The sequence below is a fragment of the Triticum aestivum genome, chromosome 1B (genome assembly GCF_018294505.1).
Source record: "Triticum aestivum cultivar Chinese Spring chromosome 1B, IWGSC CS RefSeq v2.1, whole genome shotgun sequence".
In the NCBI taxonomy this organism is placed as follows: domain Eukaryota; kingdom Viridiplantae; phylum Streptophyta; class Magnoliopsida; order Poales; family Poaceae; genus Triticum; species Triticum aestivum.
Genome location: NC_057795.1, coordinates 653,526,187 through 653,549,078, shown reverse-complemented (window position 1 = coordinate 653,549,078; position 22,892 = coordinate 653,526,187). Strand labels below are relative to the sequence as shown.

The 22,892-nt window shown below is 48.3% G+C and overlaps 1 protein-coding gene and 1 pseudogene across 1 annotated transcript; both read left to right on the top strand.

Moving 5' to 3' along the window:
- The first annotated feature begins 3,799 nt into the window (after positions 1 to 3,799).
- On the top strand, positions 3,800 to 6,585 carry LOC123145682 (protein psi1). Its single transcript, XM_044565154.1, has 3 exons — positions 3,800 to 4,134; positions 4,254 to 4,786; positions 5,760 to 6,585. Exons 1-3 carry the CDS (start codon positions 3,970 to 3,972, stop codon positions 6,196 to 6,198), a joined length of 1,137 nt encoding a protein of 378 aa, XP_044421089.1. The 5' UTR covers positions 3,800 to 3,969; the 3' UTR covers positions 6,199 to 6,585.
- Positions 6,586 to 18,646: 12,061 nt separating this feature from the next.
- LOC123098811 (dnaJ homolog subfamily B member 4-like) lies at positions 18,647 to 19,794 on the top strand (annotated as a pseudogene).
- Positions 19,795 to 22,892: the final 3,098 nt, after the last annotated feature.

Genomic DNA, 22,892 nt, shown 5'->3' with positions numbered 1-22,892 from the left:
ACGACGAGGGCATGGTGACCAAATTAGCTTTCAGGGGCGGACTTTTTTGCAAATTTTGCACACACAACGAGCCACCCAAATCTGGGCCATCAATCTCCCATCTGATGACACAGATCCACTTTTTCTATTTTTGCATCCTAGGCTCAGATTCTATACTAGTTGCTCCCCAGTTATGTACACAGCTGATGATAACTAGGTTTTTCTGTGAAGATAATTTACTTAATTGTCACTGGGTCACTTATGTACACAGCTGATCAGGCCTTATTAATGCATCAATAGTATGACATTCAAATGAAATGAGATCAATCACTTGTACTATACCAAAACCACTATATCTCGAAAAGTTTTTGCTTCCGGGTTTACCCATTTGCGTGAAAGTGACTTCTTGATCAGCTGGATGGCGACACATGCATTATTTTGGTAGATTACCGTGTAGAATCACGCGGTGGCCGTAGGCCTTCGATGAAAATTTTGTTAATTGATTCGCATTTTCCTGTGTGCACTTGGTGTGTCTTTAGCGATTTTGGTCCAGATGATTGTTTGATCTTGAAAGCAACCTATGGGCATTTGGGCTGTTGACGTGTGCATTTTTTTGGATGTGGCTGTGTACAAATGCATATGTGGGCGTAAATGCATCAGCTAAATTATTTGAACATGCTTGCTTCGCTGCCGTGTGCTTCTATCCCTTTATGTTGCAATTAAGTCGGCTATGCGGTGTGTTGGTTTCTAGTTTACGTGGGCAAATCAGTCATCGCATGCATGCAGACCAATCGAAACACATTGCTTGGATATGCGGCCGGCCAATAGCAGTCTGACGAAGCGATGATCAGGGGATGGGCAACTATGTCCAGTTACAAGACACATGCGCAGGCAGCGGGACGGGCAACTACATCCAGTTACAAGACGACAGAGGGATATGACCAAGACGGCAACCGCACCGCTCGGGCGCGATTCTAGGCCAGATATGGGACATTCCTTCTGTCTCCCTCGCATGTGCGCTCCATGCATCCCGTCCAATCCACCGCTTTCATTGCTTTCTTATCTGCCTCACCGCTTACTTCTCCTTCCTTATCTCTTCTTCTTCTGGATGCCTATGCGGCTTACCGCCTTTGATGATCGAGGTGTTTTTCAGAAGATTCCGGTTGAATTGTCCACCGCCATAAGCATCTATAAATCTCCCCTTCCTCTTCTCTGTGGTCATCACTCGCTTTCGCATCTCAACCGAAGCACCACCTAGAAATAGCGTCGGCGCAAAACATCGAGCCTCTCTCCGCTTCTCTCGTGTGGGATGGAAAGGAGCTTCGTTTACCGCCTTGCCAAGCATGCCCCCCCCCCTCCTAGGCTCCTCCTTTCTTTGAAGCGACGTGTCCCTGGCATCGCTGGACGCGATCGCTTCCCTAGAGTAGTCGGCGACGGTGCATGAGATTGGCCACCTTCTTGGCTCGGTCACTTCTCGGTGATAGTAAAAAAATGTATGAAAGAAGGAAAAAATTATTAACTACATACGGTGTGTGTGTGTCTATATATATATATATATATATATATATATATATATATATATAGGTAAAACTGTGTCTATCATAGCTTGCTACAGAACTAGTTAAGTCTTGCTAAACATTTAACGGTTTAAAAGAAGTAAAAAATATGAAATAAATAGGGAAGTCTCACTCTAATATAATAAGATGATCCAACGGTGTGATTGTAAAAATATGCATTTATGTGTCCTCGGTGAAAAAAACAAGCATTTCAGCTCACTGCAGGATCAATATATATTGAAACATTTGTTCTTTTTGTCCAGGACACATGTAGTCATATTTTTTCAATCCATCCGTTGGATCATGTTATATTGTAGGTGTGTTGGTTCAGTATTTTTTTCAGGATTTTTGAGAATTTTTACACCGTTGAAAACCTTAACTAGTTCTGTGGCAAGCTATTGTAGAAAATCCTACTCCTATATATATATCCAACTATTTGCGTCTCTTTACTACTTCATCATAGGAGCTAATCCAATGGGAGGCTACAACAAATGATCTAATCTGGCAATGACTCGCACCATGTTCGGCAAAATAAAACATCCTTACTAGAGATGTGTTATCGTGTATTCTCCTGTTTGTTCACATGCATCGTCCTTCCATTTTTTTCTTTCCTATATCCACAGTTTTCATGCGATCATCTAGCATCCTAAAATAACAACACTTATTACAAAGAAGATACATAATTCATATAACCACACCGTATCGACGGGCGCGGCGTGTCGCTGCGCGAGGGTAAGCTAGTTATCTCTCTATCCTCCATTTCCATCTCTTCCTCTTAGAAGCCGCTATAAACATGCTTCGTTCCCTTTTCTGTCGTTAGTCTATGCAAATCATTGCTTTTATTTCAAATATGTTCTTTCTATTTCGATTCTAACTACGCATATGAATGATCAATATTGAAAACCAAAAGCCATATACTTTGGTGTTGTGTTGTAACTTTCAAGTATTTCTCACTTTCACTTCCCTTTTACCATTATTGCGGACCTTTATTGTTGGTGTTTTGTATTATTTGTCTATGACCAAGGTAAGTTATGAAATATTGGTTGGTCAAATCATAGAGTTGTATGATTGTTCTAGATGATACTACAATCACAAGCCTCAGTTATGCATTATCATCGTTTTGAATTAGTTTTGCAAATTTACATTATCATGTCCATCCAGCACTATGGTTTAACCCTGCAGGTTCGTGACATGTTTGACGCCAACAACTACTTTGCATATGTTTTTGGCAGTCCTGCTAACATACCATTTTTGCGAAGGACAATAGTTGTAAAAAAACTGAGTAAGTAAATGATGATGTGTCCTAGCAACTAGACATACCCTGCAATGCAATAAAGAGTGTTCTAACCCCAAAATTATGGAAGCGAAAACACAAAAGGCCCATGAAATAAACAACAACCCCCAACCCGCAAACAGAGCAGCAAGAAAGAAATCTATTTGTGAATTAACAATCAAACAAATAAATGGCAGAAAAGTAGAACGGCGCAGCAAGGCGCGTGTATGCTTCTAGTCTACTACATATTACACACCTTGTGCACAAAGGCGATTCTTGTCTTCAAAGTACAAAAAAAAATGCGCAAACGCAAATGCGACTGAACAATGGTGGCCAAATCGTCAGTACACACTGGTTATCGTGTATCTGTGACGCACGCATCCATTGAAGCGCAAAACTGTATCACACATATATACGTGTATTGAACACCAAATGATTTTCCATTCAAATTCCATGCCAACATCCTTGTGCGCATCTATTTCTCGGTACTGTTGAAGCATGACAAGTGCCTCCTTCCTGGTTTGCACTACTATAAGATTGACATGACATGAACAATGTATTTCGGTACGGAGATGTTTAACTTGCACCGACATCTTACCGGTCGCTGAGCAACTTACGTCTGGTAATGAAACCACGGGCCGAGACGTATATTATTTACAAAAAAAGTGTATTTGAAGGTAAAACGGGAATCCAAACAGGGCACAAAGAGCCGTGCATCAAGATATTATCACTAGTTATTTACCGCCGAAAACAGTTTTTTTTTTTTTTTGTGAGATGAAGCCACAGGGTGCCACGCGCTTGGTCGCCTGCAAACGCATACTGGGCCGAGCACGGAGGAGCGAGGTCCTAATCAACGGCCCATCTGTTTGCCGCGATCGATTCCGGCCCACGACGACCAGCGCAGCCAGCGCAGGTCTCCCGTGGCGGCCTGTCGGGGGAGCCCGCGCGCCCTCGCGGAGCTTCTGGAACCTTCCACACCCATCCCCTCCCCTCTTTCCAATCCCACCTACACCCTTCCCTCCTCTCCAGACGCTTCTCCCCTCCCCTTTTCTCTCCCTCCTCCGGCCTCCAGACCAACACCAGAGCGACGAGCGCAGAGCAGATTCCCACGCGACGCGAGCGATCTCGATCGATTGACAGAGAAGAGACGAGAGGACGGCCATGGGGCTGGACTACTACAAGATCCTGGGCGTGGACAAGGCGGCCAGCGACGACGACCTCAAGAAGGCCTACCGCAAGCTCGCCATGAAGTGGCACCCCGACAAGAACCCCACCAGCAAGAAGGAGGCCGAGAGCAAGTTCAAGCAGATCTCTGAGGCGTACGAGGTAATCCATCCATCCTTCAAGATTTCATTTTTCCGATTCCGTCCGTCCGTCGGTCGATCTCGCCGCAGCAATGCTCACGGTGCCTGTTCCCCTCTTCCGTTCGGACGGCGGACGCGCAGGTGCTGAGCGACTCGCAGAAGCGCGCGGTCTACGACCAGTACGGCGAGGAGGGGCTCAAGGGCCAGGTGCCGCCGCCGGGGGCCGGCGGCGGCGCGGGCGGGCCGGGGGGCGCCACCTTCTTCTCCACCGGCGCCGACGGGCCCACCGCGTTCCGCTTCAACCCGCGCAACGCCGAGGACATCTTCGCCGAGTTCTTCGGCTCCTCCAGCCCCTTCGGCGGCATGGGGGGCATGGGCGGCGGCATGGGCGGCATGGGGGGCGGAGGCCACGGCATGCCGTCCGGTGGCATCAGGTTCTCGCCGTCCATGTTCGGCGGGATGGGCGGCGGCGGCGACCACACCTTCACCCAGACGTTCGGCGGCGGCGGCGGCGGCGGCCAAGGGTACCCCGGGATGTTCGGCAGCGGCGGCGGCGGCGGCGCGCCGGTCAAGGCGGCGCCCATCGAGAGGAAGCTGCCCTGCTCCCTCGAGGAGCTCTACAAGGGGACCACCAAGAAGATGAAGATCTCCAGGGAGATCGCCGATGCCAGCGGGTGAGCGCCCTCTCCTTCCCCTCCCCTCCCTCTGATTTATGCATAATATGCTCATTTGTTACTGCTGATTAAGTAAGATTCCTAGATCAAGATTGGAGATTGTCTTAGTTGGCCCGGACTGAACCTGGGAATTGCAATGCCCTTTTGGGGTTCCATCTAACATTTCAGCTCTAGGAGTGTTGATTTGGACAGTTCTTATAGGAATTATTAAGCCGGCTTTTAGATTTTAGCGTGCTCGGTCATTCAGAATTGTTTAGTGTCAGTGTGAGGCATACATGTGTTGAGAAGATCAATAATAAACCTGAGAAATGTGCAGTTGACCACTTGGATCTGCCTCATTTGTTTTAGTAGACACCACAATGAACCACTTGCAGCCAATCTTTTGTCTTCAGAAAATGATGCCTGAGATCTGTTTGATTGATTCCCAGCCACTGTTCCTGGTTTATTAAAACTAAATTTCTTTAGCAGTGCAATGCCCTTTTTTGTCCCATCTAAAAGTTCACCCATGTGCTCTTTAAATGGTTCTTAGCAATTCTTGAGCCAGTGTAGATTTTTAGCATGTGCGGTCATACTGAATTATGTAGTAGCATTCAGTTTCATCGTGTTCGCAAATGATTTTGTTCTGGCTAAAGAAGATTCAGGAGCGAAGTGGGACTATGTTAAACTGGTGAAATTTGCTTTAGTAGACACTGCACCTAAGAACTCGCAGCCAATCTTGTCTTTGGAAATTGATGCCTGAGATTTACTTGGGTCCTGATTTATTGAAACCACATTTTTTAGCATTGAATGCCCTTCTTTGTTGTTGACATGGACAGTTGTTCTTAGGAATTCTTGAGCCAGCTTTAGATTCTAGCATGTTCAGTAATTCTGTGTCAGTTATATGTGCATGTGTTCAGAAGAAGAAGAAGAAGAAGAAGCTGAATTTGTGTGCCAAATTAGATACTAAACTTTACTCTTCTGTGTCTGTGTGCAGGAAGACGATCCCGGTGGAGGAGATCTTGACGATCGACGTGAAGCCGGGGTGGAAGAAGGGCACGAAGATCACCTTCCCGGAGAAGGGCAACGAGCAGCCCCACACGATTGCGGCGGACCTGGTCTTCATCATCGACGAGAAGCCGCACCCGGTGTACACCCGGGACGGCAACGACCTGGTGGCGACGCAGAAGATCCCCCTCGCCGAAGCCCTGACGGGGTACACGGTGCACCTGACGACGCTGGACGGGCGCAGCCTGACGGTGCCCATCAGCTCGGTGATCCACCCGGGGTACGAGGAGGTGGTGCGCGGCGAGGGCATGCCGATCCCCAAGGACCCGTCCAGGAAGGGCAACCTGCGGGTCAAGTTCGACATCAAGTTCCCCGCCAGGCTCACCGCCGACCAGAAGTCCGGCGTCAAGAGGCTCCTGGGGCAGTAGGGCGTGCCCAGGGAGCCTTGTCTGTCTGTGTGTTGTTGAACTGAACAGGGGATGTGAGATGAGATATTGCCTGCTTTTGGAGCATCGGCGATCACCGAGTTGGCCCTGTGGACTAGATGATGAGAAAATGTATACAATGTGAACTTGAGGTGCATAGATAGGTAAATCTTGGATCAAGTGCATTTCTTGTAAGCTTTTGGAGATCGAAGTTCGTCCGCTGGATGACTTAATTTTTTGTTGTTCGTCTGCTGTATGGATTAGTGATGTGATAGAGGTAATAAAGTGATTTCATCATAGTCCAAAAAACTGGGTGTACAAACTGTGCATTGCCAGCTGTTGCTTGTAAAATCTTGCAGACCTGGAATTCGATTCGTTTTCTTTTTCTTCTTTTTCTTCTGATTCTGAAATACTCTTATGCTGCTGTGGTATTGGACGACAAGGTTACTCGGCGTCATTGAGCTATATGCTATATGCTATGCTGGGGATTGATAAGGGATAAATGGGCCATTTTACCGATCGATTTATCGGCCAAAATCTTATCCAAAGATATCTTGAATTATCAGTATGCCTTGGCTCTACACCGAAGACCCCCTGCTCCTGCCTCATTTTTTTGTCCATCCGATGTCCGGGTTAAAAACTCAACCTAGGGCGTGTTTGGTTGTCCGCATCGAGCCCAACCAGGCCCGTGCAGGAAGGAAGAGGCCTGTTTGGTTGCCTGGATTTCTTGTTGGGCCTGCATCGCATGCTTCTCAAAGCAGCCTAGAGCCTGGCTCGCTGGAAACGCTGGGATCGACAGTTTCTCGCGAGCCAGGCTGAGTGCAGCGCGAGGTCGCACGGACGGGAGCGAGGCGAGGGCGAGGGGGATGGCGAGAGATGAAAATCTGGCGCGCTGTCCCGGCGTCAAATTAGCCTCACCCCCTTTCACTCGCTCACCCCTAGCCACTGCCTCTCTTTCTTCCCTACTGCCTCACCACCGGCGGCGGCTGCGATTTCATATCTGCGCTATAGGTGGCGGCGGCGTTTGCGGCGGATCTGGTGCTCCCCTTGCTGTTGGCCACCGTCTGGTCGAACTAGTCTGTGCCATGCCTCTCCCTACGTCGTTCTCGTCTCCGATGCCGGTAAGCAGCACCCCCTTCCCTCTTTGTTAGCTCAGTGGTTAGGCCGTTAAGCTAGGTGTAGGATCGATTTCCCACTGAACGAATCGTCGATGTCGACTAGGTTATGGACGCACGGATGAGGTTGATAATCCAGGCAGCAGCACTGATTAGTGTGATTCAGGCATAGGTCATGTTCATGCACCAGAGAGTTGTTCGTCATGCTGGGAGACCTTTGATCCGCTATGGTCCATTGTTTCCCCGGGAATAGAAGAGGATCCAAAATCTGAACTACATCTACAACTGCAATGACATCGAGGCTTTGTGGATGCTTAGAATGAAAAGAGCACCATTTGCCAGGCTTGTCGAGACCTTCAGGAGCAGGGGGCTGTTACAAGATAGCATCAACACCAGTGTCGAAGAGCAAGTGGCCATATTCCTCCATGTTGTTGGCCATAACCAGAGGTTCAGGGTCATTCACAACACGTTCAGGAGATTAATGGAGACCATCTCTAGGTACTTCAAGCAAGTGCTTTTTGCTATTGGGGAGCTTAAAGGAGGGATGACCAGAAGACCATCTGGTCAGACTCCACCCAAGATTCACGGAAGCCCAATATGGTATCCATACTTCAAGGTAAGCATTGACAATATACACTTTTCATGGCTTGATATGTTTGTATTGTTCAATTTGAGCACTAACACAGGCTTGTGATGTCATTTTCAGGATTGCATTGGGGCAATAGATGGTACTCATGTCACTGCCAGAGTTCCCAGGTCACAGTCTGCAGCATACAGGGGGAGGAAGCACTACACAAGCCAAAATGTGCTTGCTGCTGTTGACTTTGATCTGAAAGTTCACATATGTGCTGGCTGGCTGGTAGGGGTCAGCGCATGATGCTAACATTCTCACTGACAGCATGAGTCGACCTGATGGTGGGGATATCGGTATCTACTGTTATTTCTTTGCTTGTAAAATCTTGCAGACTCTGGAATTCGATTAGTGATGATTGACTGGGTGTGAAAGATTACTTACTCAGCTTTTGATTTTCATTTTCTTCTGATTCTGAAATACTCCTATGCTGTTGTAGTGTTAGAGCATCTCCAGCCGTTCGGCCCCTCAGGGCGCCGAAAAAGAGCGGCCTCGGGGTGAGCCGGCGGTATACTCGGTGCTGGGGCGCTTGGGCATCCAGCCGTTGCCTCAAGTGCCGATTTTGGCTCAGTCCAAATGTGTTAAAAAACGGCGTGATATCTGCGCGGTTCGGCGTGTTTTGGCATGAATTGTTGGGGAACGTTGCATAAAATAAAAAATTTCCTACGTTCACCAAGATCCATCTAGGAGTTCATCTAGCAACGAGAGGGAGAGATGCATCTACATACCACTTTGTAGATCGCGTGCGGAAGCGTTCAAGAGAACGGGGTTGAGGTAGTCGTTCTCGTCGTGATCCTATCACCGGAGATTCTAGCGCCGAACGGACGGCACCTCCGCGTTCAACACACGTACGGTCAGCGTGACGTCTCCTCCGTCTTGATCCAGCAAGGGGGAAGGAAAGGTTGATGAAGATCCAGCAGCACAACGACGTGGTGGTGGATGCAGCAGGACTTCGGCAGGGCTTCGCCAAGCAATTGCGGGAGGAGGAAGAGGTGTAGCAGGGGGAGGGAGGCGCCAAGACTCAGGGTGCGACTGCCCTTCCTCCCCCCTCCTTTATATAGGCCCCCAGGGGGGGCGTCGGCCCTGGGAGATCCAATCTCCCAAGGGGGGCGGCGGCCAGGGGGGTGGAGTGCCCCCCAAGGCAAGTGGGGTGCGCCCCCCACCCTAGGGTTTTCAACCCTAGGCGCAGGGGGCCCCAGGGGGGCGCACCAGCCCAATAGGGGCTGGTTCCCCTCCCACTTCAGCCCACGGGGCCCTCCGGGATAGGTGGCCCCACCCGGTGGACCCCCGGGACCCTTCCGGTGGTCCCGGTACAATACCGGGTGACCCCGAAACTTTCCTGATGGCCGAAACATCACTTCCTATATATAATTCTTTACCTCCGGACCATTCCGGAACTCCTCGTGACGTCCGGGATCTCATCCGGGACTCTGAACAACATTCGGTTTGCTGCATACTCATATTCATACAACCCTAGCGTCACCGAACCTTAAGTGTGTAGACCCTATGGGTTCGGGAGACATGCAGACATGACCGAGACGGCTCTCCAGTCAATAACCAACAGCGGGATTTGGATACCCATGTTGGCTCCCACATACTCCTCGATGATCTCATCGGATGAACCACGATGTCGAGGATTCAAGCAACCCCGTATACTATTCCCTTTGTCAGACGGTGTGTTACTTGCCCGAGATTCAATCGTCGGTATCCCAATACCTCGTTCAATCTCGTTGCCGGCAAGTCACTTTACTCGTACCGTAATGCATGATCCCGTAACCAGACACTTGGTCACTTTGAGCTCATTATGATGATGCACTACCGAGTGGGCCCAGTGATACCTCTCCATTATACGGAGTGACAAATCCCAGTCTCGATCCGTGCCAACCCAACAGACACTTTCGGAGATACCTGTAGTGCACCTTTATAGTCACCTAGTTACGTTGTGACGTTTGGTACACCCAAAGCACTCCTACGGTATCCGGGAGTTACACGATCTCATGGTCTAAGGAAAAGATACTTGACATTGGAAAAGCTCTAGCAAACGAACTACACGATCTTTGTGCTATGCTTATGATTGGGTCTTGTCCATCACATCATTCTCCTAATGATGTGATCCCGTTATCAACGACATCCAATGTCCATAGTCAGGAAACCATGACTATCTGTTGATCAACGAGCTAGTCAACTAGAGGCTCACTAGGGACATGTTGTGGTCTAAGTATTCACACGTGTATTACGATTTCCGGATAATACAATTATAGCATGAATAAAATACGACTATCATGAACAAAGAAATATAATAATAATCCTTTTATTATTGCCTCTAGGGCATATTTCCAACATGAATTTTTGCATATAAATAGAAATTAATTAGTTCGTCACATAGTTCGGCATGGTTCGGCGTGTTTCATCACATAAATCAAATAGTTCAACAAATAGTTCAATATAAATTATATAGTTTAACAAATAAAAACTCAAATTTCATCACACGTCATTCCCGCGTCGCCCCGGCCTCGCCCTTGAGCCTCCATAGATGCTCCACCAGATCGTGTTGCAGTTCTTGTTGCACCTGTGGGTCTCGGATCTCCTGACGCATATTGAGGTAGTCAGTCCAGGTTGCCGGTAGCTGGTGATCAACTTGGGCAAGAGGACCCTGCCTGTAATATGGTTCAGTGTCAAACACTGGCTCTTCCTGCTCGCTCTCAATGATCAGTTGTGCAAGATGACACAACAAGTCATGATCTCCCACATTTGATCTTTCGACCAGGTCTGAGCAGGGAACCGGACAACAACAAATCGAGATTGGGGCACACCAGATGCCCGCTCGACATCCTTCCTGCAAGCCTCCTCAACCTTCGCAAACCAGGCGTTCTTGCCTCCTGGCACAGGGTTTGAGATGGTCTTCACAAATGTCGACCATCTCGGATAGATGCCATCAACTAGATAGTACCCCTTGCTGTACTGCCGCCCATTGACCTTGAAGTTCACCGGAGGAGAATGAACTTCAACAAGCTTGGCAAAGACAAGGGAGCACTGCAGGACGTTGATGTCATTGTGAGTTCCTGGCATCCCAAAGAAAGAGTGCCAAATCCAGAGGTCCTGTGTGGCCACTGCCTCAAGTACCATACTACATCCGCCTTTGGCGTCTTTGTACAACCCCTGCCAAGCAAATGGACAGTTCTTTCATTTCCAATGCATGCAGTCGATGCTTCCAAGCATTCCAGGAAATCCTCTTGCTACATTCTATGCTAGGATCCGAGCAGTGTCTTCCGCACTGGGTGTTCGCAAGTATTGCAGTCCAAACACTACCACCACTTGAAGGAAATATGCCCTAGAGGCAATAATAAAGTTGTTATTTATATTTCCTTATATCATGATAAATGTTTATTATTCATGCTAGAATTGTATTAACCGGAAACTTAGTACATGTGTGAATACATAGACAAACAAAATGTCACTAGTATGCCTCTACTTGACTAGCTTGTTGAATCAAAGATGGTTAAGCTTACTAGCCATAGACATGAGCTGTCATTTGATTAACGGGATCACATCATTAGAGAATGATGTGATTAACTTGACCCATTCCATTAGCTTAGCACTTGATCGTTTAGTATGTTGCTATTGCTTTCTTCATGACTTATACATGTTTCTATGACTATGAGATTATGCAACTCCCGTTTACCGGAGGAACACTTTGTGTGCTACCAAACGTCACAACGTAACTGGGTGATTATAAAAGTGCTCTGCAGGTGTCTCCGAAGGTACTTTTTGAGTTGGCGTATTTCGAGATTATGATTTGTCACTCCGGTTGTCAGAGAGGTATCTCTGGGCCCTCTCGGTAATGCACATCACTATAAGCCTTGCAAGCAATGTGACTAATGAGTTAGTTGCGGGATGATGCATTACATAAAGAGTAAAGAGACTTGTGGGTAACGGGATTGAACTAGGTATTGAGATACCGACGATCGAATCTCGGGCAAGTAACATACCAATGACAAAGGGAACAAGGTAGTTGTTATGCGGTTTGACCGATAAAGATCTTCGTTGAATATGTGGGATCCAATATGAGTATCCAGGTTCCGCTATTGGTTATTGACCGGAGATGTGTCTCAGTCATGTCTACATAGTTCTCGAACCCGTAGGGTCCGCACGCTTAACGTTCGGTGACGATTTATATTATGAGTTATGTGTTTTGATGTACCGAAGGTAGTTCAGAGTCCCGGATGAGATCGGGGACATGACGAGGAGTCTCGAAATGGTCGAGACGTAAAGATCGATATATTGGATGACTATGTCCAGACACCGGAATGGTTTCGGACATATACCAGAGTACCGGGGGGTTACCGGAACCCTCCGGGGGTTTATTGGGCCTCATGGGCCCTAGTGGAGAAGAGGAGGGCGGCCAGTGCAGTCCACGCGCCCCCTCCCCCTCTAGTCTGAATTGGACAAGGAGGGGGGTGGCGCCCCCCTTCTTTCCTTCTCCTCCTCTCTCCCTTCCTTCCCCTCTCCTACTCCAACAAGGAAAGGAGGAGTCCTACTCCCGGGAGTAGGACTCCCTCCTTGGCGCGCCCTCCTCCTGGCCGGCCGCCTCCCCCCTTGCTCCTTTATATACGGGGGCAGGGGGCACCTCTAGACACAACAATTGATCATTGATCTCTTAGCCGTGTGCGGTGCCCCCCTCCACCATATTCCACCTCGGTAATATCATAGCGGTGCTTAGACGAAGCCCTGCGTCGGTAGCATCATCAACACCGTCATCACGCCGTCGTGCTGAAGGAACTCTCCCGCAAAGCTCTGCTGGATCGGAGTTTGTGGGACGTCATCGAGCTGAACGTGTGCTAAACTCGGAGGTGTCGTACGTTCGGTACTTGGATCGGTCGGATCATGAAGACGTACGACTACATCAACCGCGTTGTGCTAACGCTTCCGCTTTCGGTCTACGAGGGTACGTGGACGACACTCTCTCCTCTCGTTGCTATGCATCACCACGATCTTGCGTGTGCGTAGGAATTTTTTGAAATTACTACGTTTCCCAACACCACTGCCCTGTAGAACTTGTAGAAACACTCGATGGTGGTGGACTCAGCCATGCGCCCATAGTCGTCGAGTGAATCACCGGGAGCTCCGTATGCAAGCATCCTCAAAGTTGTCGTGCGCTTCTGGATTGAGGTGAATCCAAGTGTGCCGGTGCAATCCATCTTGCACTTGAAGTAGCTGTCGAACTCCCGGATGGAATTCACAATCCTGAGGAAAAGCTTTCGGCTCATCCAATAACGGCGCCGAAATGTTTTCTCACCGTGCAATGGAGCGTCGGCAAAGTAGTCCGAGTAGAGCATGCAGTAGCCTTCGAAACGATGTCGGTTCTTTGCTTTCACCCGTCCAGGCGCCGAGCCACCTCGCCATGGCTTTTCACTGCTCGCGAGCAGACCAGAGAGGGCGGCGAGCACCATGAGATGCTCCTACTCCTGAACGTCGACTTTGGCTTCCTCCTCCAGCAACGCCGCGAGCGCCTTCTCATCTTCGGAGTCCATCGCCGGGCCGGGCAAATCATCGAACACCTTGCGGGCGAGGTGGGCGCAAACCCGCCGGTGTACAGGCCCTGCGCGGCCGGAACGCCGGAAAAGTTGTCCGGACGGCGGCGGAGGGGCTGCCTCGGCGAAACCTCTTCTTTTTCCCGGCGGGAAATGATCTATCTAGCTGCGGTGGGCGGTGGATGGCGCCGGGATCGGCATGGTGGCGCAGGGTGGCGGCCGAGCGCGGGGGGTCGGAGGCGAATCTGGGCGGGTGTCTTGACTTTTCGCCTGACAATGTGGCCCCAGGAGCGCTTTTCCCTTGCGCCGGAGCCCCCGAGCACCTCCAGTGCGCCAGGTTCGGCCTGCGATCGTCGGGCGCAAAAACGGGCCGAGCCGACGGAATTCGGCATCCTGGGGGCGCGATTGGGGCGTTTTTTCGGTGCCGGCGCGGAAAAAACGCCTGGGGAGGGCCTCTTGGGGGCGCGGCTGGAGATGCTCTTAGACGAGAAGGTTACTCGGCGTCATTCAACTATATGGTATGGTGGGGATATCGCTTATCGGGAATTTATTGGTCGGATAAATCAGCCAATTTATCTCATCGGTTAGACACCGATAAGCGATAAATTGACCGATTTATTGGAATATCGAAAGATATCTTGAACTATCAGTATGCCTTGTCTCTACATCGAAGACCCCCTTCTCTTGCCTCATTTTTTTGTTTTTTGCCCGCACGCTGTCCGGGTTAAAAAGTCAACCTAGCAAAAATGTTCGGATGTACGACACCTGGATATAACCTAGCTCATGTGGGTGAATATAAGAAGGTCCGGACACGCCCCAAGCATGGCTGCCATGTCGGATCGGCTCATGATGTCCCACCTCGACTCCACATAAACCCCACAACTCTCGACCGCTCTGCTTCTCTTCACACTTTGCTCTGCTTTCGTACCCTCACTGCACCATCATGGTTGGCGAGCAGGAGTGCAGGACCCCATTATCTGTTCCCGTCCCTCTCCATTCACTCGTTTTCTTTTTCTCCTCCAAAGTCGAACACCGCATCTCTCTCACCACCGACAGCCACGCCATTAGAGCAGCGAGGGGGCGAGGGACGCCGCACACATGGTGAACCCCGCTGATGTTCCAAAGAGCACCGCTCGCCATGGGTCAAGCTCGGCAGCAACCTGTTTTTTCCAGCATGCAAAGACGGCAATGCTGTTGCTTGCGACCCGGGGCACGGCAGCTGCAGCTGCAATACCAAGATGCTACTACCACAATCGGGAGTGTTGCAACCGGCGGCATGCTGGAGCGGAGCTGGCAAGCGTTTTTGTTGCAACCATGAAGAGGCAAGACCGGAACCGTTCATAGCCAGAGCTTCAATCGGCAATGGCTAGAGCTGCATCTGCTTGTACGTCAAACTTATTTATAACTTTCTCGAAATCAATAAGAAGTTCCTTTGATCGGGTACACTTCAATGCAACGGACGTGGCCTTCCGTGAGACACATGCAACATGCGTTTTCAATCTTTCCTCCTCAGTTTCTAGTTTTTCAACATAATATCCTCTCTTTGCATATTTTTTTCCATCTTTTTAGTATATATTGTGATGGCAAAATGAAAACATCATTCACACTGAAAACTTTGAAAGCATGCTTGCACAATATACCTGTAAAATACGGATACCATATTTCATCAATTTGTATTAAAAACTAGTACATTGGAAATTAAATAAAGCATACATACCTATAGATTCATACTTTCTGCAACAACATGTAATGGTAGTATCCGCAGTATTGAATTTTGAATATAACTTTTGTTACATACTCACTATTCATACGTGTAACCATGTATGTCAAGACTGACCCCTCAGTTTGTAACAATTTACAAGACATCGAAAATTGTCCTGTAAATTCTTCCTCGAACTCTGAATACATCCTCCTTGTATATGATTCGGATGCGATCTTCGACAAAGGTAACTTAGATGAGTAAGTAATCGGGTTCTTTCGACGCGAACTAAAATTTGCATCCAACTCATTTTCCCGAAGACTATGAGAAACCTTCTCACGTTCTACAAGGAGTTCGGAGAGACCAAGTCTCCTACGAAAATCTTTGCTTGAAGACATTATTCATATCTTCACTCCTTTGAGTCGAGTTCATATCAGTTGTAAACGAGTCATGATAGGCAGCAGCCCACTTTTCCCTCAACTCATATAACCGATCCAACAATTCATGCCACTTCTTGTTGAGCTTATACTCTGATCTATCTTCATAGACACATCTCTTAAAATCAGGTAGAAACTTCTCAGGATGCTCATGAATTACATGTCCAAGATGTTTAGCAGCATTAAGATAAATATGCCATAGACAAAGTCGATGACTTGTATTTCGAAACACATATGCAACTGCTCCTGCCATAGCAGCATCTTGATCAGTGAAAAATGTGCTTGGATGCTTACCTGACATTGCTGTTAGAAAGGTTTCAAACAACCAAACAAATGACTCAATGGTCTCATTATATAACAACGCTGCCCCAAAAATTATAGTCTGCTTGTGATGGTTGGTTCCCGGGATTGGAGCAAAAGGCATTTCAAACTTATTAGTTTGAAACGTAGTGTCAAATGATATAGCATCTCTGAAACATGCGTAATCCATGATAGACTGTCCGTCTACCCAAAAGAAATTAGCAATCCGACCATCTTTCTCATCTACTTGAATGGCATAAAAATAATGTTGGATCCTCTCTCTGCTTATTTTCCAAGTATTCTAGAAGTGTTTGTGAATCATTTGATTCTAAGTACTTTTTGCGCTCACGACCAATCTCGTTATTGCAGTCCATCTTTGAGAATGGCACTTTGTCTGGTCCTCCGTAAAATGCTACCGTGAAGTCATACACCTGGGATGGCTTCATCCCGGCTTCCCGTATCTGGCCAATTAGATGTCTGTCTGCTTCTATAACACGTCGTTGGGACCTCAGTTTATGCACCTTATTGGGACTAGCAAGATAATGATTATGATCGGTTACAACCTTTTGCACCGTCCAAATCCCCTCTCTGCTAACACTGAACTGAATACGGGCACTGCAATCCGTCCTTATAGTGTCCTTCGACGACTCGGTTTCTCGATGGCCTTGGTTACTGCAAACAATTTTTTTTGATATATACTACCATCATGTCGACGCTTTGTCTGGTTCTTTCTAATACTAAATCCAACTTTGCCAGCATATGTGTTGTACATGTCATAGGCGTCATTCTCTAACTCAAACGTTTTCCCAACTTCAGGAACCTGCAGTACACATAGTTCAAAGTTATATTTTCTATTACCACAATGCGAGTTGAGAAGATAAATTTCTCTGGAATTTGAGCCGAGAGACCGCCGTACCTGAATTATTTGCTCTCCATTTTCTCCACGACCATCCTTAATTGCGTCATCTTGCTGGCCTCCTCCTGACATGACTTGTGGCGGCGGCAAGTCCATGGTGCATGCCGCAGCTTCTGACATCGTAGACGACGGACGGTACAAGTTGGAGCAGCGACTGTTGTCATCAACGAGGTTTACATGGTGCAAGCCAGAGGTACGTAGAACCACCATGGTCGTCGTTCGAGGCGACGGTGTGAGATTCCGGCATGGCCACTCTCGACCTTCTCGACAACAGCTCTGCTTCAGATTGCGGCAGCACGGCCAGTGGCGGCCGTGGCTGTCCTTCCAGCCCGATCCCGTCATGCAAGGGAGAGGGCGTGTTTCGACAACCGGCGGACATGGCTATCGTTCCTCCTGCTGCAGTGAGCGTCGGGCCAGGGAACTGGCGGCTAGTCGCATCGCCTAGAGGACACTGTTCCGGTCGCTCACCCATCAGAAATTCTCGATTGGATCGATGGAGGATTGGAGGCGGACAAGGCTGCAGCTGCGCATCTGATTGGGGCTGTGATCTGATCCGAAGCAATAGCGTAACTGTTCAGTTTTGGAGCCGAGCCATAGGCATGCATGCAGCTATTGGAGCCGAGCTTGGTCTCGCGTGGGCCAAATGTGAGGAGGCCGTGCGATTGTCCAGCTGTACACGTGGCAGCACATAGACGCCCGGGTTGCAAAGGATAAGGTTTGCAACAGGTACGCACGGAATTTTTTTTTCCTGAGGAAAGGGCTGCGGAGAAATCAGAGGTGTCGGGCAATGTGGACCCACACTCTCAACGAATACAGACACGCCATGCCGCACACGGCTGCCAATGCCGGACAAACTCGTGCCGCCCAACGGCAGAACCAGAAAAAGAAGCGAGCCAACGTATCCCATGCATGCATGCGTCCACGCACCGGCCATGCGGGATCCGGCTTGCCTGCTCCCTTCCCATGCTCCCATTCGTGCTCCCACTTCATCCTACGGCTGTTTTTTTTCCTTTTCTTTTTCTAATCTAATCATCTCCTGATTTTAAGGGGATGGGGCCGGACCTTATTTTGTTCCAATCAAAACAAGCCACGTACGCGGAAGCACAGATGGGGCACACGCCGGGGAGCAGGCAAGTCTCGTCCCGGCCATGCGCCACAACGTGTCACGCATGCCGGTGAGAGAGGATAAACGACGGCGACGGCGAGATGAGCGGCGGGCAATGATAAGAGCGCCGGTGAGAGAGAGGAAGTCTGTAGCTAGGGCTGGACTAACGAGCAGCTCGGCTCGTTAAGCTCGTACTCGTTAAGCTCGTGGTCGTTATGGCTCGGCTCGTTAAGCTCGTTAAGATTAACAAGCAGAAAATCCTGCTCGGCTCGGCTCGTTTGAAGCTCGTTAAGCTCGTGAGCACTCGCGAGCGCTCGTTAACAGATTATAATGCGTTACGATATATATGATGAATGTGTAGGTATGGTTTTCAAGATGAAATATGGTGACTACAAAAAGAAATAAAGTAGTTTGTTGCCTCATATGTCAATTAGATTAAATAGATGAGTTGAGGTGCTACAAAAAGTTTGCCACGTAATATGAAAATATGTGTTGTGTTGTTACTAACGAGCTTAACGAGCTACTTATGAAACTCGTTAGCTCGCTCGTTAAGCTCGTTAAGCTTAACGAGCTAAAATCAATGATTGGCTCTATTCATTAAGAAGCGAGCTACGAGCTTAACGAGCCGAACTGTCGAACGCTCGTTAAGCTACGAGCTTTTGGTCCAGCCCTATCTGTAGCCCAGCTTGCTTTCTCAGTTCTCGCTCTCCCCTTCACTCCAGCTCTTTGTCCTCGACGGGAGAACAATCCGGCGGGATACATGCAGCGCGGTCGGCGGCATGTCGTTGTTCGGTGACGATTTCTTTGATTTAGTCGACTCCATCGGATTCGAGGACGGTGTCTTTGGCTCGTCCAGGTCCAGCCCGTCGACCTTCCGTTTCCGCTTCGGGGCGGCGGTGAAGGCGGCGCCGATAGAGCATAAGTTGCCGTGCACCCTGGAAGAGCTCTACGCGGGGACGACCAGGAGGATGAAGATCACCAGGCTAGTCGCCGACGCCGACGCCAGCGGCAACGGGTGAGCTCTGCTGCCCCCATCCCTCTCTCTGCTTCAGACCCTCTATCTACATCTTTCTTGCTGAACGCCATTGCCATGCATGCCGCCCGTGGTGACCGCACTGCACTGCTGCACGCAGGGGCACGGTCCCGGCGGAGGAGACCGTGACGATCGAGGTGAAGCCGGGGTGGAAGAAGGGCACCAGGATCACCTTCCCGGAGCGGGGGAACGAGTGGCCCAACACGGTCCCCGCCGACGTGGTCTTCATCGTCCACGAGAAGCCGCGCGCACCCGGTGTTCGCCCGGGACGGCGACGACCTCGTCGCGACGTGCAGGACGCCCCTGGCCGGGGGGCGCGCCGTGCACCTGACGGCGCTCGACGGGCGCAGCCTCACGGTGCCCGTCAGCAGGTCGGCGGTCCGCCCGGGGTGGTGGTCCGCGGCGAGGGCATGCCCGTCCCCAGGAGGCCAGGAAGCCGTCCAGGAGGGGCGACCTGAGGGTGCGGTTCGACGTCGGCCAATGAACAAGCTCCCGGCGGCGAATCGGACCGATCGAAAGCCCGCACGGCCGGGCGTGAACCGGCCGTCGGAGATCCGACGGTGTTTGCGACATCTGCGAGGTGGATTAGATGATGTGTGCATCGGAGTAGGAGTGGAGTGCGGTTTCATGTACAGTATGCTTCCAACTTTGAATGGAGACGTCGCGATAGTTTTTTGTTGGAGTTGGAGTTGGATCACGTCGCGATATCTTTTGAGTAATCAACACGTCATAGTCACAACATGACGTAAAAAGTCATCGTAACATACACTCTTCGTTCTTACGGTATTTACTCTTCGCATTAGCTCTGTCTTGAATCAAACTTTGTAAACTTTTTTTTTTCGGGTGAAACTTTGTAAACTTTGATCAAGCTATAGAAAAACCTCTTAATATCTACGAATCATGCATCATTGAATATATTCTCATGTCAGATATTCTTGTTATTATAAAATAAATGTTTCTATTGTATTTCACAAACTTGTTTTATTTTTATTTTTTTGCAGGGAAAGAAATATCGTTTCTCACAAACTTGGTCAAACTAATTTAGGCCTCTTTCAATGGACAGGTATTTAGATTAGGTGCCAAGTGCATTAAGTAGTTTACTAATTATAGTTCGCAATGCGTAGGTGCTTAACTGCTTAACTTGTTGTGTACTAGCTAAGCTTCATTTATTTAATGACTTAGCTACTAAACTCTTTCATGTATGTATTGGTAGCTACCGAACGACCACTACTGCTACCAACATGCCGCTCATGCCCCTAAGGACTAGGGCCTGGAGCCGCACCGTCACTGTTGACCCCTTGCACAGATCTGAAGCACCTGACACCAAATGTCGTCACATTACGAGGAACTCTAACCTCACTGCCCCAAAGGAGACGACGAGAATCCATGCAGTATCTCCGTCGATTAAGTCCAGACACATGAACTTGAGGAGGATCGAAGCCCAGAAGACAAACTCGAAGAAGAAATGCACTCATGCGCCCGAGCGTCGCACCTGCGAGGACTAAAAAGTTCTAACCTAAACTACTAGCCGCATCGGAGGCAACGGGACCTCCCCGCCACCGACCGTTGGAGCGGCAGGCAAATGAAGACGAATCCACATGCTCACCGATGAAGATTGAAGGAGAGAGTTTACCCTAGCCACTTAGGGTTAAGGGAGGAAAACGAGAGGCTCGAGCATTAGAAAACTCTATGCCGATATGTTGACTTTCTGAGTTCATTATTGGACAAAGCTAATATACATAATTTTCTATCTTCCATATCTACATCTCTCCTACTTAAAAGGAACCCGACTTAAGACAAAATTAATATGCACAATTTTCTATCTTCCATATCATATCTCTCCTACTTCTTTATCTTTACTTAATAATAAAGTAAATTGGGTTTCTTTCGTCCGTCATGGCATTTTTCAGAAAAATCACTCTATTTCAGAGAATTCAACCCGCAGTCCTGTTTTAAGCTAAAACAAATCATTATTTTTGTATTTTACACAAAAGTCCCTATCTTTTCTTGAAATCAACCCACCGTCCGGATTTAAGTCACACCCGAATCGTTATTTTACATTTTTCGAAAACCCCTCTGATGTTTTAGGTAATTCATCTGCGAATCATATTTAAGTCAAACAAATGCTTTTTAAAATCATCCATATCTTTTAAACCGTAACTCCTATTTGAATATGTTATATATGAAATTTGATTAGAAAAATATGTAGAATATGAATATGAGATTATTTTTACCTTTTAATTATCTTTAAATATTATTTTGGAATATATTTGTGTCAAACCAAATGATTTTCTAAATTATCTGTATCTTTTAAACCGTAACTTCGATTTTAACATATTATATATGAAATTTTATTAGAAAAATGTGTGGAATCTAAATATGATGTTAATTTTACCTGTTAAATAATTTTAAAATATTGTTATGGAAGCAAACTTATAATTTATAGCGCAAGATCTTTTTTTCATACCGGCGGCGATCCGGATTGCAAATAAACACCCCACTATAACCATATACGAAAAAAAAACATCGATAACTAGACGTGCATACCTTTAAAAAATGCCGCAAGGGAAAACAACAGATTTCTCATCGCGAGAGTGAGAGAAAGCGAGAGAGAGAGGGAGAGAGAGAGAGAGAGGGAGAGAGAGAGGGAGAGGGAGGAGAGAAGGAGAGAGAGACGCCTTAGGGTTAACCATATTCAACACACATTTTTTGTTGTTTGTGTGAACACCGAGGCCATCGCTGGCGAGGGCGAGAAGGAGGATAAGCGGCAACACATATGATGCCTCGCAAAAATAAAGAAGATCTGAAGCACCTGGCACCAAATGTCGCCACATGACGAGGAACTCTAGCCTCACTGCCCCAAAGGAGATGACGAGAATCTATGCCATACCTCCATCGATTAAGTCCAGACACATGAACTATAGGAGGAATCATACCTATATGGGCAGGTAAATCACATGCCATCATACTACAATATGTATACCCCGTTGCAATGCACAGATAATTATCTAGTCTTTATCTCTACTATATTCTATACTATTAAAAAAATAAGCAAGGTTCCATTTCCTGCCAACAAAATGTGTTCTGCCAATCTTTGTCCACCTCCTCCTCCATTGCGTACGTAGGTCGTCCCACGGCACCTATTTTTTCCATAGAAAACGCCTGCTTTGATCCTGTTTTTTCTCCCTCAAATAGTTACCTCTGCCCTTGCTCGATCCCTTTTCCTGAATCCTGTCATCTGTCTGAGCACTATAGCGCCCTCCATCCTCCTCTTTTACACGCGGGTGTGTAATGCTCATCATTTCTCACATGTGCCGCCGCCGCTCCCCGTCGACAGGAAACACAGAGCGGTGTTGATACCCCCCCCCCCCCCCCCCAAGCCCCAGACATCGGTATTGATACCCACAACCCCATCTGCACCTTGGTTGTCATCTTCTTCACCGCCCTCGCCCCAATGAAAATATTGGGGCGCCACGGTGTCAAAATTGAAATATACGAATCTTCAACTATCGCACTCATATTTTTACTCCGACTTACAAAACTATTTTAGGCACTTCATGTTATTGTTTATTAAAACATCAATACTAACGTAAGTGTTGTTTTGTTCGCATTGTGATGTTATCAGTTGGGAAATGAGAGTGAAATAAGTAAATTATGTGGGCTTATTTTTATTTTTTTTGAAATAACTCCGTACAGTCACCCCGGCCGATGCACCCCGCCTCCGCTGCCGACGAGCCGCACGCACGTAGTAACCCACACGGAACCCCAGCTCCGTCGACCGTTCGCCGGTCGGCCGCACCGCAGGCATGCGGCGTCACTGCCACGCGTGCCACGGCTCTGGGCCCTTGGCGGGGCGGCATGGCCGTTGGTTAGCTAGCGACACCAGACCGGAGGTCCTTCTTCCATGGGCGTCGCCAGTTGCCAACTCGT